This window comes from Pipra filicauda, unplaced genomic scaffold (assembly GCF_003945595.2).
Source record: "Pipra filicauda isolate LSUMZ 115617 unplaced genomic scaffold, ASM394559v2 scaffold13_size5146498_pilon, whole genome shotgun sequence".
Classification (NCBI taxonomy): Eukaryota; Metazoa; Chordata; class Aves; order Passeriformes; family Pipridae; genus Pipra; species Pipra filicauda.
The window spans coordinates 4,437,664-4,456,216 of record NW_024103874.1 but is presented as its reverse complement, the minus strand read 5'-3'; the positions used below and the strand labels follow the sequence as shown (position 1 = coordinate 4,456,216).

At 39.5% G+C, this 18,553-nt stretch overlaps 1 protein-coding gene across 4 annotated transcripts in view; it reads left to right on the top strand.

Annotated features, from left to right (window-relative positions):
- Positions 1 to 18,553, top strand: part of DIDO1 (death inducer-obliterator 1) — a 50,049-nt gene that overhangs the window by 8,954 nt on the left and 22,542 nt on the right. For 2 of the 4 annotated variants that reach the window (XM_027710639.2, XM_027710643.2), the window contains exons 1-7: positions 1,871 to 2,040; positions 3,329 to 3,524; positions 5,600 to 5,704; positions 5,998 to 6,898; positions 7,215 to 7,533; positions 10,244 to 10,456; positions 11,233 to 11,458. In XM_027710639.2, coding sequence (XP_027566440.2) covers positions 1,891 to 2,040; positions 3,329 to 3,524; positions 5,600 to 5,704; positions 5,998 to 6,898; positions 7,215 to 7,533; positions 10,244 to 10,456; positions 11,233 to 11,458 — 2,110 coding nt within the window. In that variant the 5' untranslated portion in view covers positions 1,871 to 1,890. Of the gene's footprint in view, positions 1 to 1,870; positions 2,041 to 3,328; positions 3,525 to 5,599; positions 5,705 to 5,997; positions 6,899 to 7,214; positions 7,534 to 10,243; positions 10,457 to 11,232; positions 11,459 to 18,553 lie in introns of those variants that run through there. The other 2 variants (XM_027710641.2, XM_027710640.2) reach the window with 1 other exon arrangement.

Below are 18,553 nucleotides of genomic sequence, written 5' to 3'. Positions count from 1 at the left end.
TCAGATTAAGATACTATATCTGGGCATCTTAAAAAGGGTTTAATGAAGTCACCATCAGCAGATCCAGGTGTCTTCCCTGCAGGTCCTGCCATTCACATCTCAGCTCTGTGTTACTGGCAGAGATAATCTCTCTCCTTTTTTGCCTGGGATTTGTAAAGTGTTAAGTTACAATGGGAAGCTGTAGATAACTGTGCTTTGTGTGAGGTTTTGTCTGAATGAGAGGGAGAATATATTTACAGAACAGTGGAGTGAGATTATGAGCGATGGTTTTGTTTGTTTAATGAAGGTGTATTGTGAGGTGTTGCAGTAGTAAGATTTGAAAATTGGGAATGCCTTTTCTTCTCTTGTTAAATTGGCTGCTGACTCTGCTCTAGAATTTCTTCAGTGTCTACTGAAAACCACGGGTGTTTACAGTAGCTGGAGTAAATGTTTCCTTAACTGAATGTTCTTTCTCCTGATACTGTGCATCAGCTTTATGCTCCACTTGCAGATAAGTGACTGTTGTGTTTCACTAGAATGCTCCTGCTACCACAGCAACTCTTGATTTGTGTTTTTAAATTCATTTATAGTTGATTTGAAAAACTTAGATATTTTCACGTTGGAGACTTTCTCCCAGAAGCTGTTAACCTCAGGAGAAAGCAGAGGGCCTTTTGAATAAACAGCAGTTATTAAATATTAGTTTTCCTTTCTGTCCCATCAGTTATAGAGATTCTTGCCTCAGTTTTTTCAGAGGTACAGAATATTCTTTCTAAAGGAGACATGGCAAAAAGACAGGATGATGCTGATGGGAATTGTCTATTAGGGGAAATACAATAATTCTCATTTTTCAGCTAGAACTTCCAGTTTCAGAAACATGATTCATGTGTTGTATTAGGAGGAATAAGTAAAGTTATCATGGATGTTCAGTTCCTTTAAAACAAGATGACCAGTTTGCTGCTTCAGTTGACATTTCTGACAGTATCTCAGCTGCAATTGAATAGTGATTTAGTGAACTTGAGAACAAAATGAACAAAAAGTCCCACTGAATTTGGAAGAGAAACAAGTATTTCAAGACTTCCAAAGCTGCTGTAGTACTAAATATTTTTGTAGGCAGTTAGTAGACTGCTTAGAAGTGCAAAGTGTAATTGTGAGTTAAGGCTTCCATCCTTCTATGTTTTGATAATATTTGATTTTTCAGCTGCTTTTAGACACTTAAGTTTAACCTGTTTTGAGATGTAGTTCTGCAAGAGCAGGTTCATGTAAAATAAGTTTGACACTTCCTCTATCTTTGATGAAAAATGTGGCAGAGGAAAAAATGGAGATACTAAATAATAATAAGAAAGGACCAAGCATTTTACAGCAAATGCAAGGAGTCTGTAATTTTGGTGTTTTAAGTACACTGTATGTGTCTCAAATTCGAAATTATTTTAAAATTTCAGTTCTGTAAAAGTTTTTTCCTGTAGATAATGGAGATGATACAGGTAATAGCAATGAGATAACATCTGCTAAAGCAAAAAGAATTATTCTGGTGTAGAATCTCTTGATTTCCAGTTATGATTGGTGCTAATGCTGCTCTGTGCTCAGTCAGAGCTGCAGGCTGTGCTCTGTGCAGCCACTGGGTGGGGAGTGACTAAGGCTGGGAAATGTCCATTGTGTTCAGCCAGCCGTCCCTGGGTCTGGTTTTGGAATGTTGTGGTGACACAGCTCCGTGACTCAAACGGAATTTAAAGAGCGTGTTGCACACGGGGCCTTGAATGCCCAGGTACAGCACCATGAACACAGCCCTTGGACAGTTCTGCCACTTTTTGTGTGATCCAGAGGCACAATTTGTTTCCTAGTTTAATACAGAGTTAAACAAGAAGTGATTAGCTGACTTTCCCTCTTCCTTTAGGCATATCACTTAAAAATTGCATGATGTGTGATCAGTTGGAGATTCTGAACAGGGAGATGGAAAGGTTATTGCAGAGCTACACGGTGGAAGAAGGCACTTTAAACTCAGTGACGGACTCCCTGGATGTAATCACTGATTCAGACAATGGAGCAAAATACAGATTAGAGCAGGTATTCAATGCCATGAGTTACAGCACCAGGGGCCTCATAATTAGTTTGTTCTGTTGCTTCTTTGTTATTGTTAATTTTTTTCCTCCTAAATTAGGAGTAGGAGTAGTTGGCTGAGGGAAAGAATGTACATAATATACATAATAGAGAAGGTACAGGGGAAGAAACTACTGATGTGGATCTAACTCCACACTCAGTGTTGTTTTTCATAATTCTGCTTTGCCACAGTCATACAAATTTTGAGATTTATTGTTCACGAAATAATAAAGTGATCCAGTGATGAGAATTGGATTTGGAGAGGAGTTTGTCTTTCCCCTGTTCTTATTTTTGGGACAGTGACATGGCTTTGGAGAACACTAGAGATGTTCACTGCTCAGGGAGTAAAAAAGTGTTTTCAAAGAGCAAAGATGCTTTAAGAGTTGGAGACATGAGAGATTTGGGGGGGGGAAAGGTATTCTTTAAAAAGCAAAGTCAGACTCTGTCTTGGCATGGATTATCTAATATGTTTTAAGATAGAATCTCCTGACCTAGAGTGTTTATAAACAGTTTTTACTCCTGAAAGAATTTGTATTGTTTTAGTTATGTCCTACACCTGCTGTGTATGTTCCCCTGCATCTTTAATTGCAGAATGCTGACACACAGGCTCTGTGTTCAGTTTTGTTCTTTTGCCTTCACTAATTTTACAGTCCAGTTCATCCTGTCCAGCTGGTCCTCCTCTTCCTCCCAGATTCTTTTCCAGTGTTTTTGTAGCCTGGTAGACTACTTTGGGTTAATGCAGGCATTTCCTACTGATGTTCAGGCTCACATGCTCAGAGCTGCAGTGTCTTCTGTGATAAAATTTTGTATAAACCAGTAGATCTGCCCTATGTAACCCAGACCAGGCTGATGGAGTTGAAAAACCTTTCTGTATTTTCATTGCACAGTATGTGCTTAGTAAATTCCACTCTCAGAATGCTTTTAAGTACTGTACATGGAATAGATTCTTGATTACAGTTTTACTTTTCTGGAAATCTTAATGGGATCTGAACAAATTCATGGGAGTGCAATTCTATTTTGTATTTCTTTCAAAGGTCTCAGCTGTAGGTAAGTGGGGAGGTGCTATTGCTTTATTTTGATTTTTCTTTCCAGTTGCAGTGTTTTTCTGAAAGGACAAAACTATCAAGAAGACAAAATAATGGAATTTGCTTTATAACATAGTAGAGGCAAAACAGTTCTTAATTTAGGTAAACAGTAGTAAGATAAGTTAATAAATATATCAGTGCCTTATTTTTTCTCTTTCTTTTTTTTCCAGGAGCCAGCAGGAAAAAGAGGATTAATTGGATCAGCATTTGGACCTGCTGACAACTTGGAGATTCGGTCTGGCACTTCTGAGTCAGGAATTTCAGCATGTGCTGGATGGATGATGCTGAATGACTCTGATCCTGTGCTGCCCTCCTCTGGCTCTGCCCTTCAAAGAGAAACCCTTCAAACCTCTAATGCTGTGTCAGGTAAAGCACAGAGAGCACATGGAAGAGCTTTCTTAGTTCTTTACATTGTATCTGGAATTTAAATCTCAGAATTTGGATTACCTCTACTTACAGATTTTAACATTTCCACATCTTGCAGGGTAAACAAAGATGTAAATGTTAACTGTTTTGACTTGTTCCCTTACTTCTATTGCAACCTTTCTGATGTGAATATAATTTTAGTGCTGTTTAAAAAAGAAAACAAGCCAAACTAAAAATTCATAGTTAATGATTTTTTTATGGAGGAATTTAGTGGAATTTCATATTGGATTGAATCAGTTTCAGCTTTTTAGCTGTGTACTGCAGGCTTAAAGTTCACTTTTTATTCTGTCTGTAATGTTAAAATCATTACTATTTAAATTGATGTTCTGCTGCTTTTACAGTGGCATTTATAGTATCTCACTGAAGTGAAATACCGAAGTTACAACTGAAGTGTTAACTTTTTTAACATATCTGCATGGATGTTTATGTTTTCATAGCATAACTTATGTTACAAGTTTCTGTTGTAGCAGTAATAAATGTAATACTGAAAGCAGAGGGGTTGGACTACAGAGGGATTGTGTGAAGACAGAACAGTATATGAAATAAGGAGGCATTTATCCCCAGCAGCCACTGCAAGCCTGGGAGAAGTTTGTTGAACGATGCCTCTGCAAACGTGTAGCTGTGATCTGTACAGCTGGTAGAAATACCTGATTCTTAGAAATACCTGTTACTTAGAAATTCTGTTAATATTCACTTTTGGCTTACCTCTGCAATTCCTTAGCTGAGGATACACATATAACTACTCCAGAAACGTTCCTGGGGGGAGAGTTAGGGGGTGTTCTTTGTTTTTGAATAACTGTTCATATTTAGGCCATTCTTTGAGCTGTTCTTAGTACTGCACTCTGCAGTTTCATGTGAGCAGTGGGATTGCAGTGGCTGCAGAACTCAGTGTCTGCTGGGTTTGGGAGCAATTCCATGACGTGCAGCTCATCTGAAATACCCTGAATACTTGTTCAAACCAGGTTATTCCTTAGTTAATTAAAATGCAGATCTTACATTTGTCTAACTTTCTTTTGTCTTCTCAAATAAGAGAGTCTCCTCGTGTGCTGGAAAAGACTTTTGAAAAAAAAGGGATCCTTGTTGTCAGCACAGATTTTCTTTTGGCTATGGTTCCATCTCTGACAGTTGGACGTTCTTTGCTGAATCTGTTCTTTTTTGGGGGGTCATTCTGGTAGATCACATAGGCTGAAGACATTTTTGTAAGTAACCATGTCAAGGAACAGCCTTTCTTAAGTTTCAATCCACACAGATTTTTGCAGGGAGATGTTTGAGAAGATTTTTATTTTGTTCTTTTCCGTATCATTTCTTTTATTCTATAAACCTTTTTAGAGAAATAGTGAAGGTAAAGTGTTGCTTTAACCTGAATACCCACCAGTGTTTATGAAACAACCTAAAAATAGCAGCTAAACTCTTTAACAGGCAAGACATAGACCTAGTTTGTTTTAACAAGGAAGGCTAGGGTATTTCCATTTTGTTTAAAATCCAAGAGCTTGTTATTCTTTGGGAAAACCTGTATTATCTAAGCAGCAGTACCTTTAAGTTTCCTAAAACTGGCTGTTGGTTCTACCTTGTTTCTGATCTGCTGTTGGTAATCATTCCATTCTACCAGAGAATGTTACTCCTATCAAATACCATCCTCACCTTTGGAAAGGGAACTGTGTTTGGATGAGTCCTTGCTCCATGCTCCTTGACACTGGGGCATGTCCATGTAAGGAGTGGAACTACCATAAAGTTTTTTTCCCAGACAAACCCTAGGGAGTGGGTTCATACCATGAAGGGTTGTTTTTTTTTTTTTTTTTGAGAAATGTCAGAAATCCTAAGGCTACTCAGTAAAATGTCAGTACAATATCCAAACCCACATCTGTAACTTAGTACGTTGAAAGAACATCAGTCGCTTGAAATACAAGTGAAGTGTTGGTTACAATAAATCACAAGGTTACATCAAAATATTTAATAATTACTTAGGCTTGTAAATATTTTTGAATCAGAGTTTTGAACCTTATGTTTCTCTTCAGTGTTTCAGAGGGAGGACAGTGTTGCCCGTACTATGGAACAAGCTGTAAACACAGAGCCATTAGAGTCTGAACCTAATACTGACAACATGGAAAATAGTTCTCCTGGTAAGAGTTCTTCCTTTCCAGTTGAGCAGAAAATATGCTTATTTATGGGTTTTGTATGTGTGTACATGTATATACATATATTTTTAAGTAACAAAGAGTTTGTAATAGCTGGATTATGTTGGCACAGTGATCAGTGATATATTTAATTGCTACTGCTGTTGCATTCACAAGAAAACATTTTTATGTTTTGAGGGTCATAATATGAGGTGGAGATAAATAACATGTTGAAAAAAGGTTTTAAGGAAAAGCATCTTTCCTCACCACTGGTTTAGTAACTCTTCCCTTGTTTTTAGCATCAATTTTGGATGATAAAGGTGAGCAAAGCAACGAGGAGGAACAAAAGTCTATCAAGCCCACGAGTAAAGAGTTCAGGAAAACCTGGGGCTTTCGAAGGACCACAATTGCCAAGCGAGAGGGGGCAGGAGATGCTGACGTGGACTCCAGTGACCAGCAGCCACAACAGCAGCAGCAAGGCTTGAACCTGCGGAGGAGCGGGCGGCAGCCAAAGCGGACGGAGAGGGTGGAAGAGTTCCTTACCACGGTGAGGCGCCGGGGGAGGAGGAGTGCTCCTGCTACTCTGGAAGACTCAAGTGAAGCAGCATCTGGTCCAGCTACAGATGCTGAAACTGCTTCTGAAGGCAGTGTTGAGAGCGCCCCAGATACAAAGCCTGTCACTAGGAGGATCTGCACTAGGAGCTGTAAGGATCAGAAAAGCCCTAAAAGCAGACGCACAAAGGAGGAAGAGGAAGAAGAAGAGGAGGAGGAAGAGGAGGAAGAGGAAGATGCTACCTCTGATAGTGATAGCGATGGATTAACACTAAAGGAACTCCAGAATCGACTGAGAAAGAAACGTGTTGAACAGAAACCTGCACTGAAGGATGTACAGAACCACAAAAGGAATTCAGAACAAGATCCCACCCAAACAGGTGATGTCCCGGCTCAAAAGCAGACTGAATCTGAGCTGCCTGTCAAGGAGGAGCCTGAGACTGCAGACAGCACTGAGATTGCAAGTCAAGTGGTTGTGTCTGAGGAAGACACTGAAGATGTCCAGGATCAGAAGGAGGAAAAGCCTGCTCTTGGTGCCAAGGGGGCCACAGATGAAGAGCCTGAAGAACAGCCCAAAAGCAAACCCGAGTCCGAGATCTACGACCCAAACGCTCTGTACTGTATTTGTCGTCAGCCTCATAACAACAGGTAGGCAAAGGGTTCAACTGGAGACAGTGCAAGGAGTTGGAGTTGTTCTGTGATGAAAAAAGGAAACCAAATACTCCTGCTTACTTTTTGAGTATGTGTAAGTGAGCTGTTGGGTTTGCTGAAGTTTGGGAGGGAGTTTATAACAAATACTTAAACGAGGATAAAGGAATATAGAAGTGACCAGTGAGGCAGAACCGTGCACTGGTGCTTTGTTGGGGTGCTTACGTTCTGCTGCTTGAAATATCTGTTGAATGTTAATTGTTGTTTCATTTCACAGTGTTTTACTGTTCCTTGGTGGGTTGTTCTTTTTTTCCAGGTTTATGATTTGTTGTGATAGATGTGAGGAATGGTTTCATGGTGACTGCGTGGGTATTTCTGAGGCTCGAGGGCGATTGTTGGAAAGGAATGGTGAGGACTATATCTGTCCAAACTGCACCATTCTCCAGGGACAGGATGAGCCTGTGTCAGAACTAGACCAGCAGGAAGCGAAAGCGGAGCAAGGAAATGTGGATGGCACAGAATTCACAAGCATAGGAACAATTGAACAAAAATCAGTTGAGGACCAAGGGATCAAGGGTAGGATTGAAAAAGCTGCAAATCCAAGTGGGAAGAAAAAACTAAAGATATTTCAACCTGTAAGTATTTTAAGTTTTTCTTATTTTTAATGTTTCATGGAGTACATTGAGACAATGAGTTACTTGTAGAGCTATAAATCTGAAGTGGTTTTTTAAAGCTAAACATGAAGCTGAGCAGCTGAACTTCTGTTTAGCAGAAGTTTATCCGTAGTTCTATCAGTACAGAAATTACAACTTAGTTTCAAGTGAGGGATTTAAAAGTTTTATGTAGGGGTAAGGAAATAGTTTGTGCTGTTCAGCCCTTTCTAAATACTGTTTTGGAAGTCAAATAATGAGGTATTCTTTTAATAAAATATTAGAAATCTGGACTGGATTATACGGTCTTTGAAATAATCTCAAACAACTTTGGACATTTTCAATGATAGTGAAATTTTTTACTTAACTTTGGCAAGTGCCTGTTGAAGTTAATTCCACCTGTACTTCCAATTAGTCTTTGAATTCTGATTTTTGTCCTTATGCTGCTTTAGGTTATTAGCAAGTAGAGACTTCTTTTATACTGCCTTTTTTAACCTAAATATATGTATCTTGAATTATTGCAAAATCTGAAATAAATTTAAGTTTTATAATAATAACTTCCATTGGGAAAGGCATAGAAACTTCTTCAGCTCAATGCACATGGATTAAAAAAACTTCATACTACAGTGTCTTTGTCCTGCCTAAGCTACTGTAGTGATGCCAACATCTTGAACAATTCCCTTTTCTTCTTACTGTGCCTGGAAAAACATGTTTAGTGAATTTGCTGTTAAAATGCTACAGCAGTTTATAGTTTTTCTCTACGAATTTATTCTTTCATGTCTAATCTTTAAACTTTGAAATCATCCCTAAATAAATATCAGAGCTGTCCATAGCAGCACTGTGAGATGAATGTACAGACCAAAACAGTTTGAGTTCAGTGTAGAAATAGTTACAATTTTAAGATAAATGTACAGCAAACAGTGTTCTCGAAAATGTTTTCAAATGCATTTGTACTTCTTTGTACACACAAAAAAGTTTTTGAGAGTCCAGTGCTGTTGGCCTTGGCTCTGCTGCTGAGTATCTCTGTGGTGTTGATGTGCTGACCAGGTATGTGAATGTGTTGGCCATCTCTCTGTTAGTGAAAGAGAAACATAATTATCATTAACTCCTTGCCTCTTGTGGAAGAACTGCTTGTATTTTAGGTATTCTTTTGGCATTTGACAGTGGAATGTAACTGCTGTACTCGTGATTGCCAGGTGGTACCATGTTCTGAGAGAAGTGAGCTGTCACATCTGTGTGTTTCAGCCCACACTGTCCCTCATACCTCAGTTAAAATCCCTCTAAAACTTGTATAAAGCAGCATCACTCTGCAGAAATTCCCTGTCCATTATGGGCATAAAGGTCATTGCTATTTCCTATGAAATCAGTCTGTTACAGTGACTGAACAGTCTCAGTTTATCTGTTCTCTTGCATCAGAATTCTTGAGAAAGACTCCTTTTTGTTGCTATCCATAAGCATCTATAGCTGCAGGGTTTTGGTTTGTGATCAGAACTCAACAAATTTTCTAAGTGCAGACATCAACACTTAAAGTTTCATCATCATCTGAGTTAATTAATTAGAAATGGCAGCTCAGTTAGTCATAAGCTTCAGGTGTTTTTTAGGGACCATGAATTGATAATTCTTTATCAGCTAAGTGTGTACATGATTGAAAAGTATTTTAAAGCATAAACAATTTCTTGGGGAAAATTCTCAATTCTAGGTTTTACCAGACTACAGCAGACAGTGCTATCTTACTGACTTTGACTGGGGAAAACCACAATGCAAATATTTGTTTAACTGGAAATATTAATGAAAAACTTACTTTTGGTAATTACAAATGACAGTTTGTTGATGGGGAGAGGCTGTATAGCACTACAGTAGTTCTGAATGTTGTTAGGTTCTAAATTATGTTAGGTTAGTTGTGTCACTTTTATGAGTAAACTGGAAGAGAAATTAAAGCATAATATCCAGAGGTGATATGTTGGAGCCTAAAGAGCTTTGAATTATTTCTGGATTTTGGCATAATGTACTCTGTTTTCAAGTAATGTGCTATTTTCTGAATCTTAACATTAGAAGAGGAAGTGTTTCATATGTAACACTTCTGTATAAATGGAGAGCAATTTTGAAGTAAAATAGAAATTGCATGTGCAAACCTCTAAATGTGTAAGAAGTAGGAGGCTGTGGAAAGTTATCTGGGAGAATGTTGTTTTTTTTCTTTATGTAAGTTGGAGTCTTCTACATTTAAAATTGGTAAATCTCTAGAGCAAGAATAATCTCTACACCTGAATAGCTGAGTGCTTCCTCTTGCACGTGTGCATGGCTGAGGGGGATATAGAAATAAAATGCACTTTAGAGACCTTGCTCAGGAGTTATTAAGGAGGTCTCTCACATGATGCAGAGGATCAGGAAAAAAGCATTTGTGTGCTTATGGGATTTGAAAAGTTAGGAAACCAGTCTCCTTTACTTCAGTGCTAGACTAGCAACTTGATAATGCAGCACGTTCTGAAAATAACGTGTTAAAAGAGTGAAACTCTTACCTTTGTGTGGGTTGTTTCTGTTGTGTCCTGAGTGACAGCCGCTTTCACACTGGCCATTGTCAGGTCACTGGCAGAGCTGCAGGCTGCACATACAGTGGGTAAGCGTTTCTCCGTGTTCCAAAGGCACATTCCTGTTATTTCCTCTTTGAAGGCTGAGCTCACTCCCTTTCACCCTGTAGGTGATGGAAGCTCCTGGTGCATCCAAGTGCATCGGTCCCGGCTGTTTCAACGTGGCTCAGCCCGACTCCGTGTACTGCAGCAACGACTGCATTCTCAAACACGCTGCAGCCACCATGAAGATTCTAAGTTCTGGCAAAGATTCAAAACCAAAACCTAAAGAGAAGATCAAACCAAAATCTGAAAAACCTGGCACGCCAAAATCTCAGCAGCAGGTAAGTTCGTGTTCCTGATCCAGAACTGTTGTCCTGAAGCACGGCGGCTTTTTTCTGTGCTCTCTTTTTTGAGTCAAATGAAATTGCCAAGTCCTGCATTGAAGAGGAGCTTTTTATTATTCTTTTGTTGTTCTCTTGCCTTTTTCTGTGGTACCAACATGGTTTAATTCTTATGACAGTAAAATATTTTCCCGTCACTTTTTAAAAAAAAAAAATCTTAATAATTGCCTCTAGATGGGGATAGTTGCTTGCAAGTGTAGTTCTAGATGGCATTGCACTTTAAAAAAAAGAATTCTGAATTAATTTACCTTTAAAAAAAGTGTAAGTACATATTTTTTATTTTAATTTAATTCAAATTAATTATGCATTTTTAAATTACTGGGTTTTGGACAGTAATTGGGAACTACTGTGAATTGTGTAATAACCTGACTGTTGTGTGTGTGCTTTGTGAAGAACAAAAATGAAAACAGCCTTTTACTTTTGAAACCACTAAAAAGTGGATGGTAGTTTTTCAGAGAAACAAACAAACACACCCCAATCTGTCGATAAATTCTGTCGTTTTGAAGTGGTCTCTTTACCATTCCCTTTTCCTGAAGTTATCCTGTATATCACCTTTGCTTTATAAATTTGAATGTGAAATTACATCATTTCAGGTTCTTTGCAGGAGTTTACTGTAAAAGAAATTGTTCTACGTGTGTGTAACTATATCTCTGCTTGTTTGTAAAATACAGTATATTCGATGATTATTGGTAATCAAATGTCTTTTAATTATACAGGCAAGTATCAAACCACTTTCCAACCAAAAGAGACAATTGCCTGAGAAAAGAGAGGTGAACATGAAGAAGACTGTTGTGACAGTGGCCAAGACTGAGGCAAACACTCAACCTGTTGCTAGAGAGCCACCAGCAGAACCCGTGACACCGTCCTGGGCCAGCGATCATAATTACAATGCTGTAAAGCCTGAAAGGACTGCTGCCATTTCACCTGCACTGTTGTTCAAATGTATGTATCGCATAGGGATATTCCTGAATAATCATATTTTCTTTGAATACCCATCCATTCTTGGCTCTGCAAGACTAGGGAGTGTAGGATTTGGGGTTTTTTTTCTTACTATGGCACCAAGCTACCTTTCTCCACCTTCAAAGATTCGCACACAGATACACACAAATGAGAGACACTTTTAGAAGTTTCATTTGTATCATATGACAGTTGTATGGTTAAGAGCCTGTTGATCTACCCAGCTGATTTCTGGATGAAAACTACATGGTTAAGCTTGAAATTTTTCCCATAGAGACAGTATCTGTTTCTAATCTGGAAGGTAAGTATTGATACATTTGTGTTAAGTTTTACCAGAAGGCCGTGCAGTGTGCACCATGAATCAGCAATTGCCTGTACTAATTTGAATTGTATTTTTGTAATTTAGATTTGGCACCTGTCTCTCAGGTCTTGCATTTTCAGTGCCTGGTGCCGAGAATGAAATCTCCAACGTGGTATCCAACGATACTTGACACTTCTGCAAACAGCTTTTAACTGTCAAGTATATTCCTGCTGCTTTTCTTCCCTACATGAAATAATTTAAGGACCATTCTTTACTTTTAAGTTGGGGGGAGGCAGGACTCTTTTTATCTTTTTCTTTCTTTTTTTCCCTTTCTATGTTCATACTTCACACGTTACCCACACACACAAGAACACATCTCAAGTGGATGTTGGGCAGAGGTATTGCCTTGCATATTTTTGCAGGTTTTGAATAGCATCCTTGTAACTCATACGAAGGTAAGTAAATACTGCTTTGAAGGCTGAACAAGTCCTTCTGCTTATGACATTTTTTGATTGACTTCATCTAAGTAGTTTTATAATGCAGTTATGAAACGTCAGATGAAATCTGACATATCACAGTTACAACCACACGACCTGGTGTCTCGTGTTTATTCACTTGAAGATTAATGAATTCAGAAGTTCAGTTCTCACTGCTTTGTAACCACACCTCAGCCAATTTACATTTTATTTTCAGAAGTAAACCTAGTTATTGAACACTTATACGTAAAGTAACTGATAAGTTTTTAGGTCATATTTTAAGATGAGGTTTTTTAGTTACAATTTTTAAACACTGAGGGAACACCAGCCAACTTAAATTTCTGTTCATTATCATAGTACATAGTAGACATACCAGGTATATTTTAATGTTGTCTGCCCCCATCAGGTTATAATTTTTCCTTAAGTATTTTGTTATTTAGGCCTTGTGCCTCTTTTATAGTGAAATCCCTGAAGGTACCTACTTTAATTAACCTGCATTTTTTTAAGATTCTTTTAAAGAAACTTTAGCTTTTTTATCAGAAAAAAAATTCTGTTTTAAACATAAGTAAGATTCAGAGAGAAAGACTATTCAATACAATTACAGATGTTCATAGAACCATCTAACTTAAAATGTCCTTATTGCTATATGGTTTGGGTTTTTTCTCAGTAGACAGGAATACAGGTTTTGAGACACAAAGAATGAGGGTTTTTTTTAGGGGAGGTTGCTTTAAAGTTTTACCACACTGGAGGTTTTACAGATTTAACCAATTCCTATAGAAAACTGGATTCCTGTAGCTAAATAGTTAAATTGGTTCCAAAATATATGTATTAGTAACAAACAGAGAACAACCCAGTTTGTGTGATGAAGAACTCTCATATCAAATGCAAAGAAGAACTTGAGATTGCTTTTATTAAGGTAAGTTGCACTGATAGATGGGGACTCTGTGCTAAATGCCCAGTTAAACGGTCTTATATATTCGTGAAAAAATGTGTCCTGCTTTTTAATGGATGATTTTGAACTGTTATCTTCCTGAGAAGCTGCCAGTGCATCATCTGCAAGAGTATTCTACCAGATTTTATTTATTTAAGGAATCTTTATAAGCTGTTCAAAACCTAGAAGTTACAGCCTTAGGGAAATTCATGAGAGTCCTCTCAATTCTCTTCAGGTATCCAAAAGTGAGAAGTCTTTAAGTCTGAGCTAATCTGCCAAGGAAAACACATTTATTGGACCAAACATATAATCTGCTTTAGGCACATCTTAAAGTGACTCCCTGTTTAGAAATGAGTATTTCTGAACACTGGTTATGAAGAACTTGTAGTCCAGAGGAGGCAAAGGATGGGATCTTTCCAAATGCAGTGTTTCAGGTGCTGCCTGCATTCTCCCAGAGCTTCCAGCCGTGTTCAGCAAATCCTTATTTGCAACTTCAGTGCACGAGGCCTTTTAGGAATTAAGGAAACTTAACATGATTAGAGAATTACTCTCTGTAAGACTCTTTCTATTAGTCAGTTTATCATTTCTGACATGGATTTACTTTATACATTTACTCTGTACTTGTCAGATGGAAGGATTTTGTTATTACATGAGACAGTAGCTTTGTTAAGTGGTACCAAGAAGAAAATCAAGCCACTCCTAAAGAAGTACTGGGTGGTAGGAGCATGTAGTAAATTTACATCTAAGCCCACCACCAGGCCCACTTTTCTCCTCCCAACCTTGTCTGCATTTATTTAAAAAAAAGGGATATTTAGTGCTAGTGCTGTGCAGTTATTCAGTGTTGGGTTTTTTTCTTCTGTTACTCCATTAACTTGTGTTTCTTCTTAATTTTTCTGTGGCTTTTTAGGGGGATGAGTTAAGAGCTGTACTTGGAAGTGACTTTGTACACCAAAACTTGGTGCCTGGTTAGTCACACTGTCTGCCATCTTTATGTGCCCAGTGAAAATAATCCCTTTGGTTCATTTAGTAACTAGAGTGGGAAATACCTTGAACTTGCTTTGATAAGTGAATATTAAATACAAGTACTTTTAAAGTTGCAGCCAGTATTTGAACTACACATATAAGAGGCAATTGGGTATGAGCCACATTTCCTTTCAGAAGAGCCTCTTTTACTTCCATTAGGAAAATTGGAATCCATTTAATATCCTTTGATACTGAATTTCAGAAATCATCTTGGCTTCCAAATTGATACAAGTGTGTGGATTGTTGAGATCTATGAATGTCGTTCAGGGGTCCATGTTATGATAGAAATCCTGACTTTGTCATGTGAGCTCATGTTCATGTCACAGGAGATGAAAGCAAACCAGGCTCTGGTTTATCTAGGAAGATCTTTGTGGTGTTTTTGGGGAAGCACCACCCAGCATGATTTCTGAAACGTGTCAGTTTTGCTTGCAGACTGACATCTTATAATAATAGGAAGTGTTATCTTTAATTACACTAGCAGAGCACAAGCTTAAAGCAGCATAATACAAACACTTTTTTACACAAAGGAACCATAAAAGCAGTTTTGTGTCCACTGCTTATTTGGCTCTGCTGAGGGCTTTTGTGTCATATATTGCATTTAATACAAAATTTGTCCGTTGCATTCACTGCTGCCCAGTGGAAATGGAGAAAAGGAACAGTCCAGACATGAAGTTTGCTGATGCAGGTGTTTGTCAGCAGCATCAGTGGATGTCTGAAGCACTTGAACTCAGGTTTTTATTGACAGAGCAACACTTGGAAAATAGTTTTTTTTTTCTCTGTATTTTTGCTGTTAATTCTCAAATAGAAATCAGCAGCAAATGTATCTGCAGTTTTGAAATAGAAAACATATCCAAAAGGGGAGGGGAAGAGGGTAAACATTTGCAGTATCCCAGTTTTTAAACTAACCAATCATAAATGTACTACGTATTCACTTTGAAGTTCACCTGACTTATTAGACTTAAAAAGAATACAGGAACTAATAATTTACTCAATTCAGGTGCTAAAACATCTTAACTGCTTTTATTGAGAAAAGCAACTAAGCATACAGGAGTCTGAGCAGGGTTTATTAGATTTAAAAAACCCTAACATTAAATGTATTTCCTATTAATTGTTCTTGTGGCGGAACTTCAGAGTAAAAAGCACTTGTCACATCAAACCTCTAAACTTCTGTTTACGTAACTGCAGACAGGGAAAGTGTGAATTTATAGCGATTTATGGTAATATCTTACTTGACACCAGTATTTCACAGAAGTTGGTGAGAGTGGGACTGTTTCCTTCAGAGAAAACCACAGTGTTTGTGATCCCGCTCCTGGTTTCCAGTGGGGAATTACGAAGAGACAACGCTGCCACCTCCTGGAAGTGGGAGCCCTGACTCTGGTGATAAAAGTTGCCTTTTGTTATCCCCTTTCAGGTTTTTTCATTTCTTCTGCAGCTGAACTTTTCTGCACTCAAGCTGTTCACAAAGTGAATAGTGTTTGCTTGTATAGTTAACGATCTTGGACTCCTTGTTCCTGTACACCTCTAACAAAATATGGAGCCTTTGTGAAGGGAACGCAGTGATACTGGGTTACCCCACCAACAGAAAATGTGCATATTGAAATGCCAGGATTATAGCATGCATCACTTATGTATGCTTTTTCTTGTATCTGTTTCTCTTCCTCTCTGTAATAAGAGCAGGAAAGAAAGAAAACATACCACTCTAAAGAGAGCAGGGGCAAAATAGAGTACAGTAAAGACAGGAGTTATGGCTCAGAGTGTGAAAGTGGTGTAGGGAACTGTAAGTACTGTTGTGAAGAGAAGAAAGTAAGGCTTTGTCTGCACACAGGCTGGTGCCAATTTAATGCTGCTCTTTGGGCAAGATTGCACCAGCTGAAGAGTTGACTCAGTTGAGTGCAGTGGATGTGGATATACTGCTCTTGGTTTAGCTTAACTGTTAAAATATATTTTACTTAAACTTTGCTTCTTAAGCCATACGTATGTTCGTCTGCAGGGACTGATTGTAGTTAAACTGGATGCCTTTTGGGTTTGACTGCTACCCCATGGAAAAAACTAGGCTCTGCCAGGTTCCATACTCTTATAACTGAACTACTTCTGGCACCTGAATTAACTCCTACAAAGCCAAGGTGTCTTTGCTTAATACTGTATTGTGCAATGTAGGTCCATACTGAGAGGCACTAAGTATTGAATAGTACCGGGGAAATAAAATGTAACATTTATTTTGTTACTGGCCATTTTCTTGGACATGTGGCTGCCCTGTGTGTAGGCCTGGCCTAAACCTTTGTATCGAGAGGAGTTTTCAGGAAGGCTGCTGCAAGACCAAATAATGATGAGCATACCCAAGATGAGTCTGCCAGAACTTCTGAGAAATTCATGTTGGAGAATTTCTGGCTTTGGAAGGGTCATAGTACAGGAGTGGCTGGTGTAACACGGCAGCTCCACTGTTGAACTCCCATCGTGGTGCTGGCAGGGCTATGCTGGCCTGGGGGTCTGCTGGTCCAGGGGCTGGCTCAGGGCCTGAGCCCTGCCTGTGGAGTGAGGCAGACCATAGTGGCTGCTGAAGCCAATATCCCCTGGGACCCAGCCAGCTAAAAGGAGCAGTGGGATCCTTGGGGAGCCATTATCATCTCCTGGCTGTGAACTGCTGGAGCTCCCTGTCTCTGCTCTGCAAGGTATGTTACACCTGCCATGTGACTCAGCTGTGTGAAGATTTTTGCCCTGTCTTTTTAAGTTAGGAAGGCTGGTCCCTGCTCCTGGCATGTTCCTATTTTGCCTTCGAAGCACCCAACACCCCCAAGGCACTTGGAGACAGCAGGCCAGCACTCCTGCCATCAGGGGTGCTTGGCTTCAGTGTGAGGAACCATTGCTGAGGGGAAGGGTTGGGGGGCAGAAACCTGGTATCACTTACAGAGGCACTATGCATATGAGGGTGGTTATCTCTTGTCATCAACACTGAAAGTGATGAAAGTTTGATTAAAAACACTCACCACCCTCTTGCTGTTTTGCTTTCTTTTACTAATTTTACTTCAGTTCTTTGAACTTGGTCACTTGACTGCATAGCCAGTGAAAAAGTTCTTTGCTAGTCCCCAAATAAAAGGGTTTTTTTGAGATGTTCACTTGCATTTTGAGTCAAGTCTGCTGCTGATTTGCTGTGTCCGATCTGTGCTGAACTTGGAACCTGAAGATGGCCTGTCCCTGCAAGGAGTGATGATACCAATCCATGAACAGTCTGGAAAATAAGCCCTTTTTTTGCAGCAGCACATAGTGCCTCTCTCTCACTCGGGGTGCGGGGTAGTATTGAAAATGAAGTCGTCTAACACAGGTCAGATAGATCACTATAATCTCAGGTAGATTAAAATAAAGCCTATATGTCAAAGGTACAGATTTGCATGAGCTTAGAGTTACATGTTGGCTTGAATGCAGAGAAATCACCACAGAAACAGCAGGCTCTTGTCTCTGAGTCTCCTAAATTTAAAGACAGGTTTGATTTCTTTGTGTGCCTGAATGTAAAGGCTTGGCACACAGGCAGCTTAATTGCAGTGCAAATTAGAGCTGATAGAGTCTTTAGGAGAACAGCAGCAGGGCAGGCAGCACACCTCAGACACGAGTGTTCAATAAACTGATTTCCGTCTGGAAAGTGGAAGCAGACCTGTGGGCAGTTTCCAGGGAAAACTAACACTGAAACTGCTGTAAGAGTAGTTCAACACTTCTGAGTTAGAACTAGGAGTAAGCTGGGTTTAAGGGAAATGACCGAAAGTCCAGCAAAAGCAGGTGTCAGAACAGTTGAACAGGCGAGGAGCTGCAGCGGTTCCAGAGCCCCTCACCTGCACAGCCGCGGGCACCGGTGCTCGGTGCCACCAGAGGGGGCTTCAGGGGCACCCAGCGGCTGCGACACACGGCCCCAGCCTGGGACTGGGCACAGCTGCTCCCGGGGGACGGCTCGGAGCTGGTAAGTAGCTTCCCGTTGTGGAGTGCTTTAGGACTGACAGCTAAAGCACCAGCTCACCTGTGTCTTTCGTTCAGGTTTATAAGTTGGATAATGCATCAAAAGATTTCACGTCAGAAGAATCGTGGATTAAAGTTTGATGTCAGCCTCTGCATCGGGGTGATGGGGTTTGGTTAAATTCTGCTCTCTTGAGGTTATTTCTGTTAAGTCACGGAGGAAGGGCCACACCTGCGTGGACAAGTCCACTCAGGACAAGGCTGAGTGGCACAGGGAAGCTGTTGAACAACATCAGTTCTAAGGTTGACAAATCCTGCCCATCCTCTGCTTCAACAGTTTTACAGAGGGGAGAAATGCAGTTCTTAGGTAACTGGTGAATACAGGAGAGTTATTTCATCTTCTGTAGGCC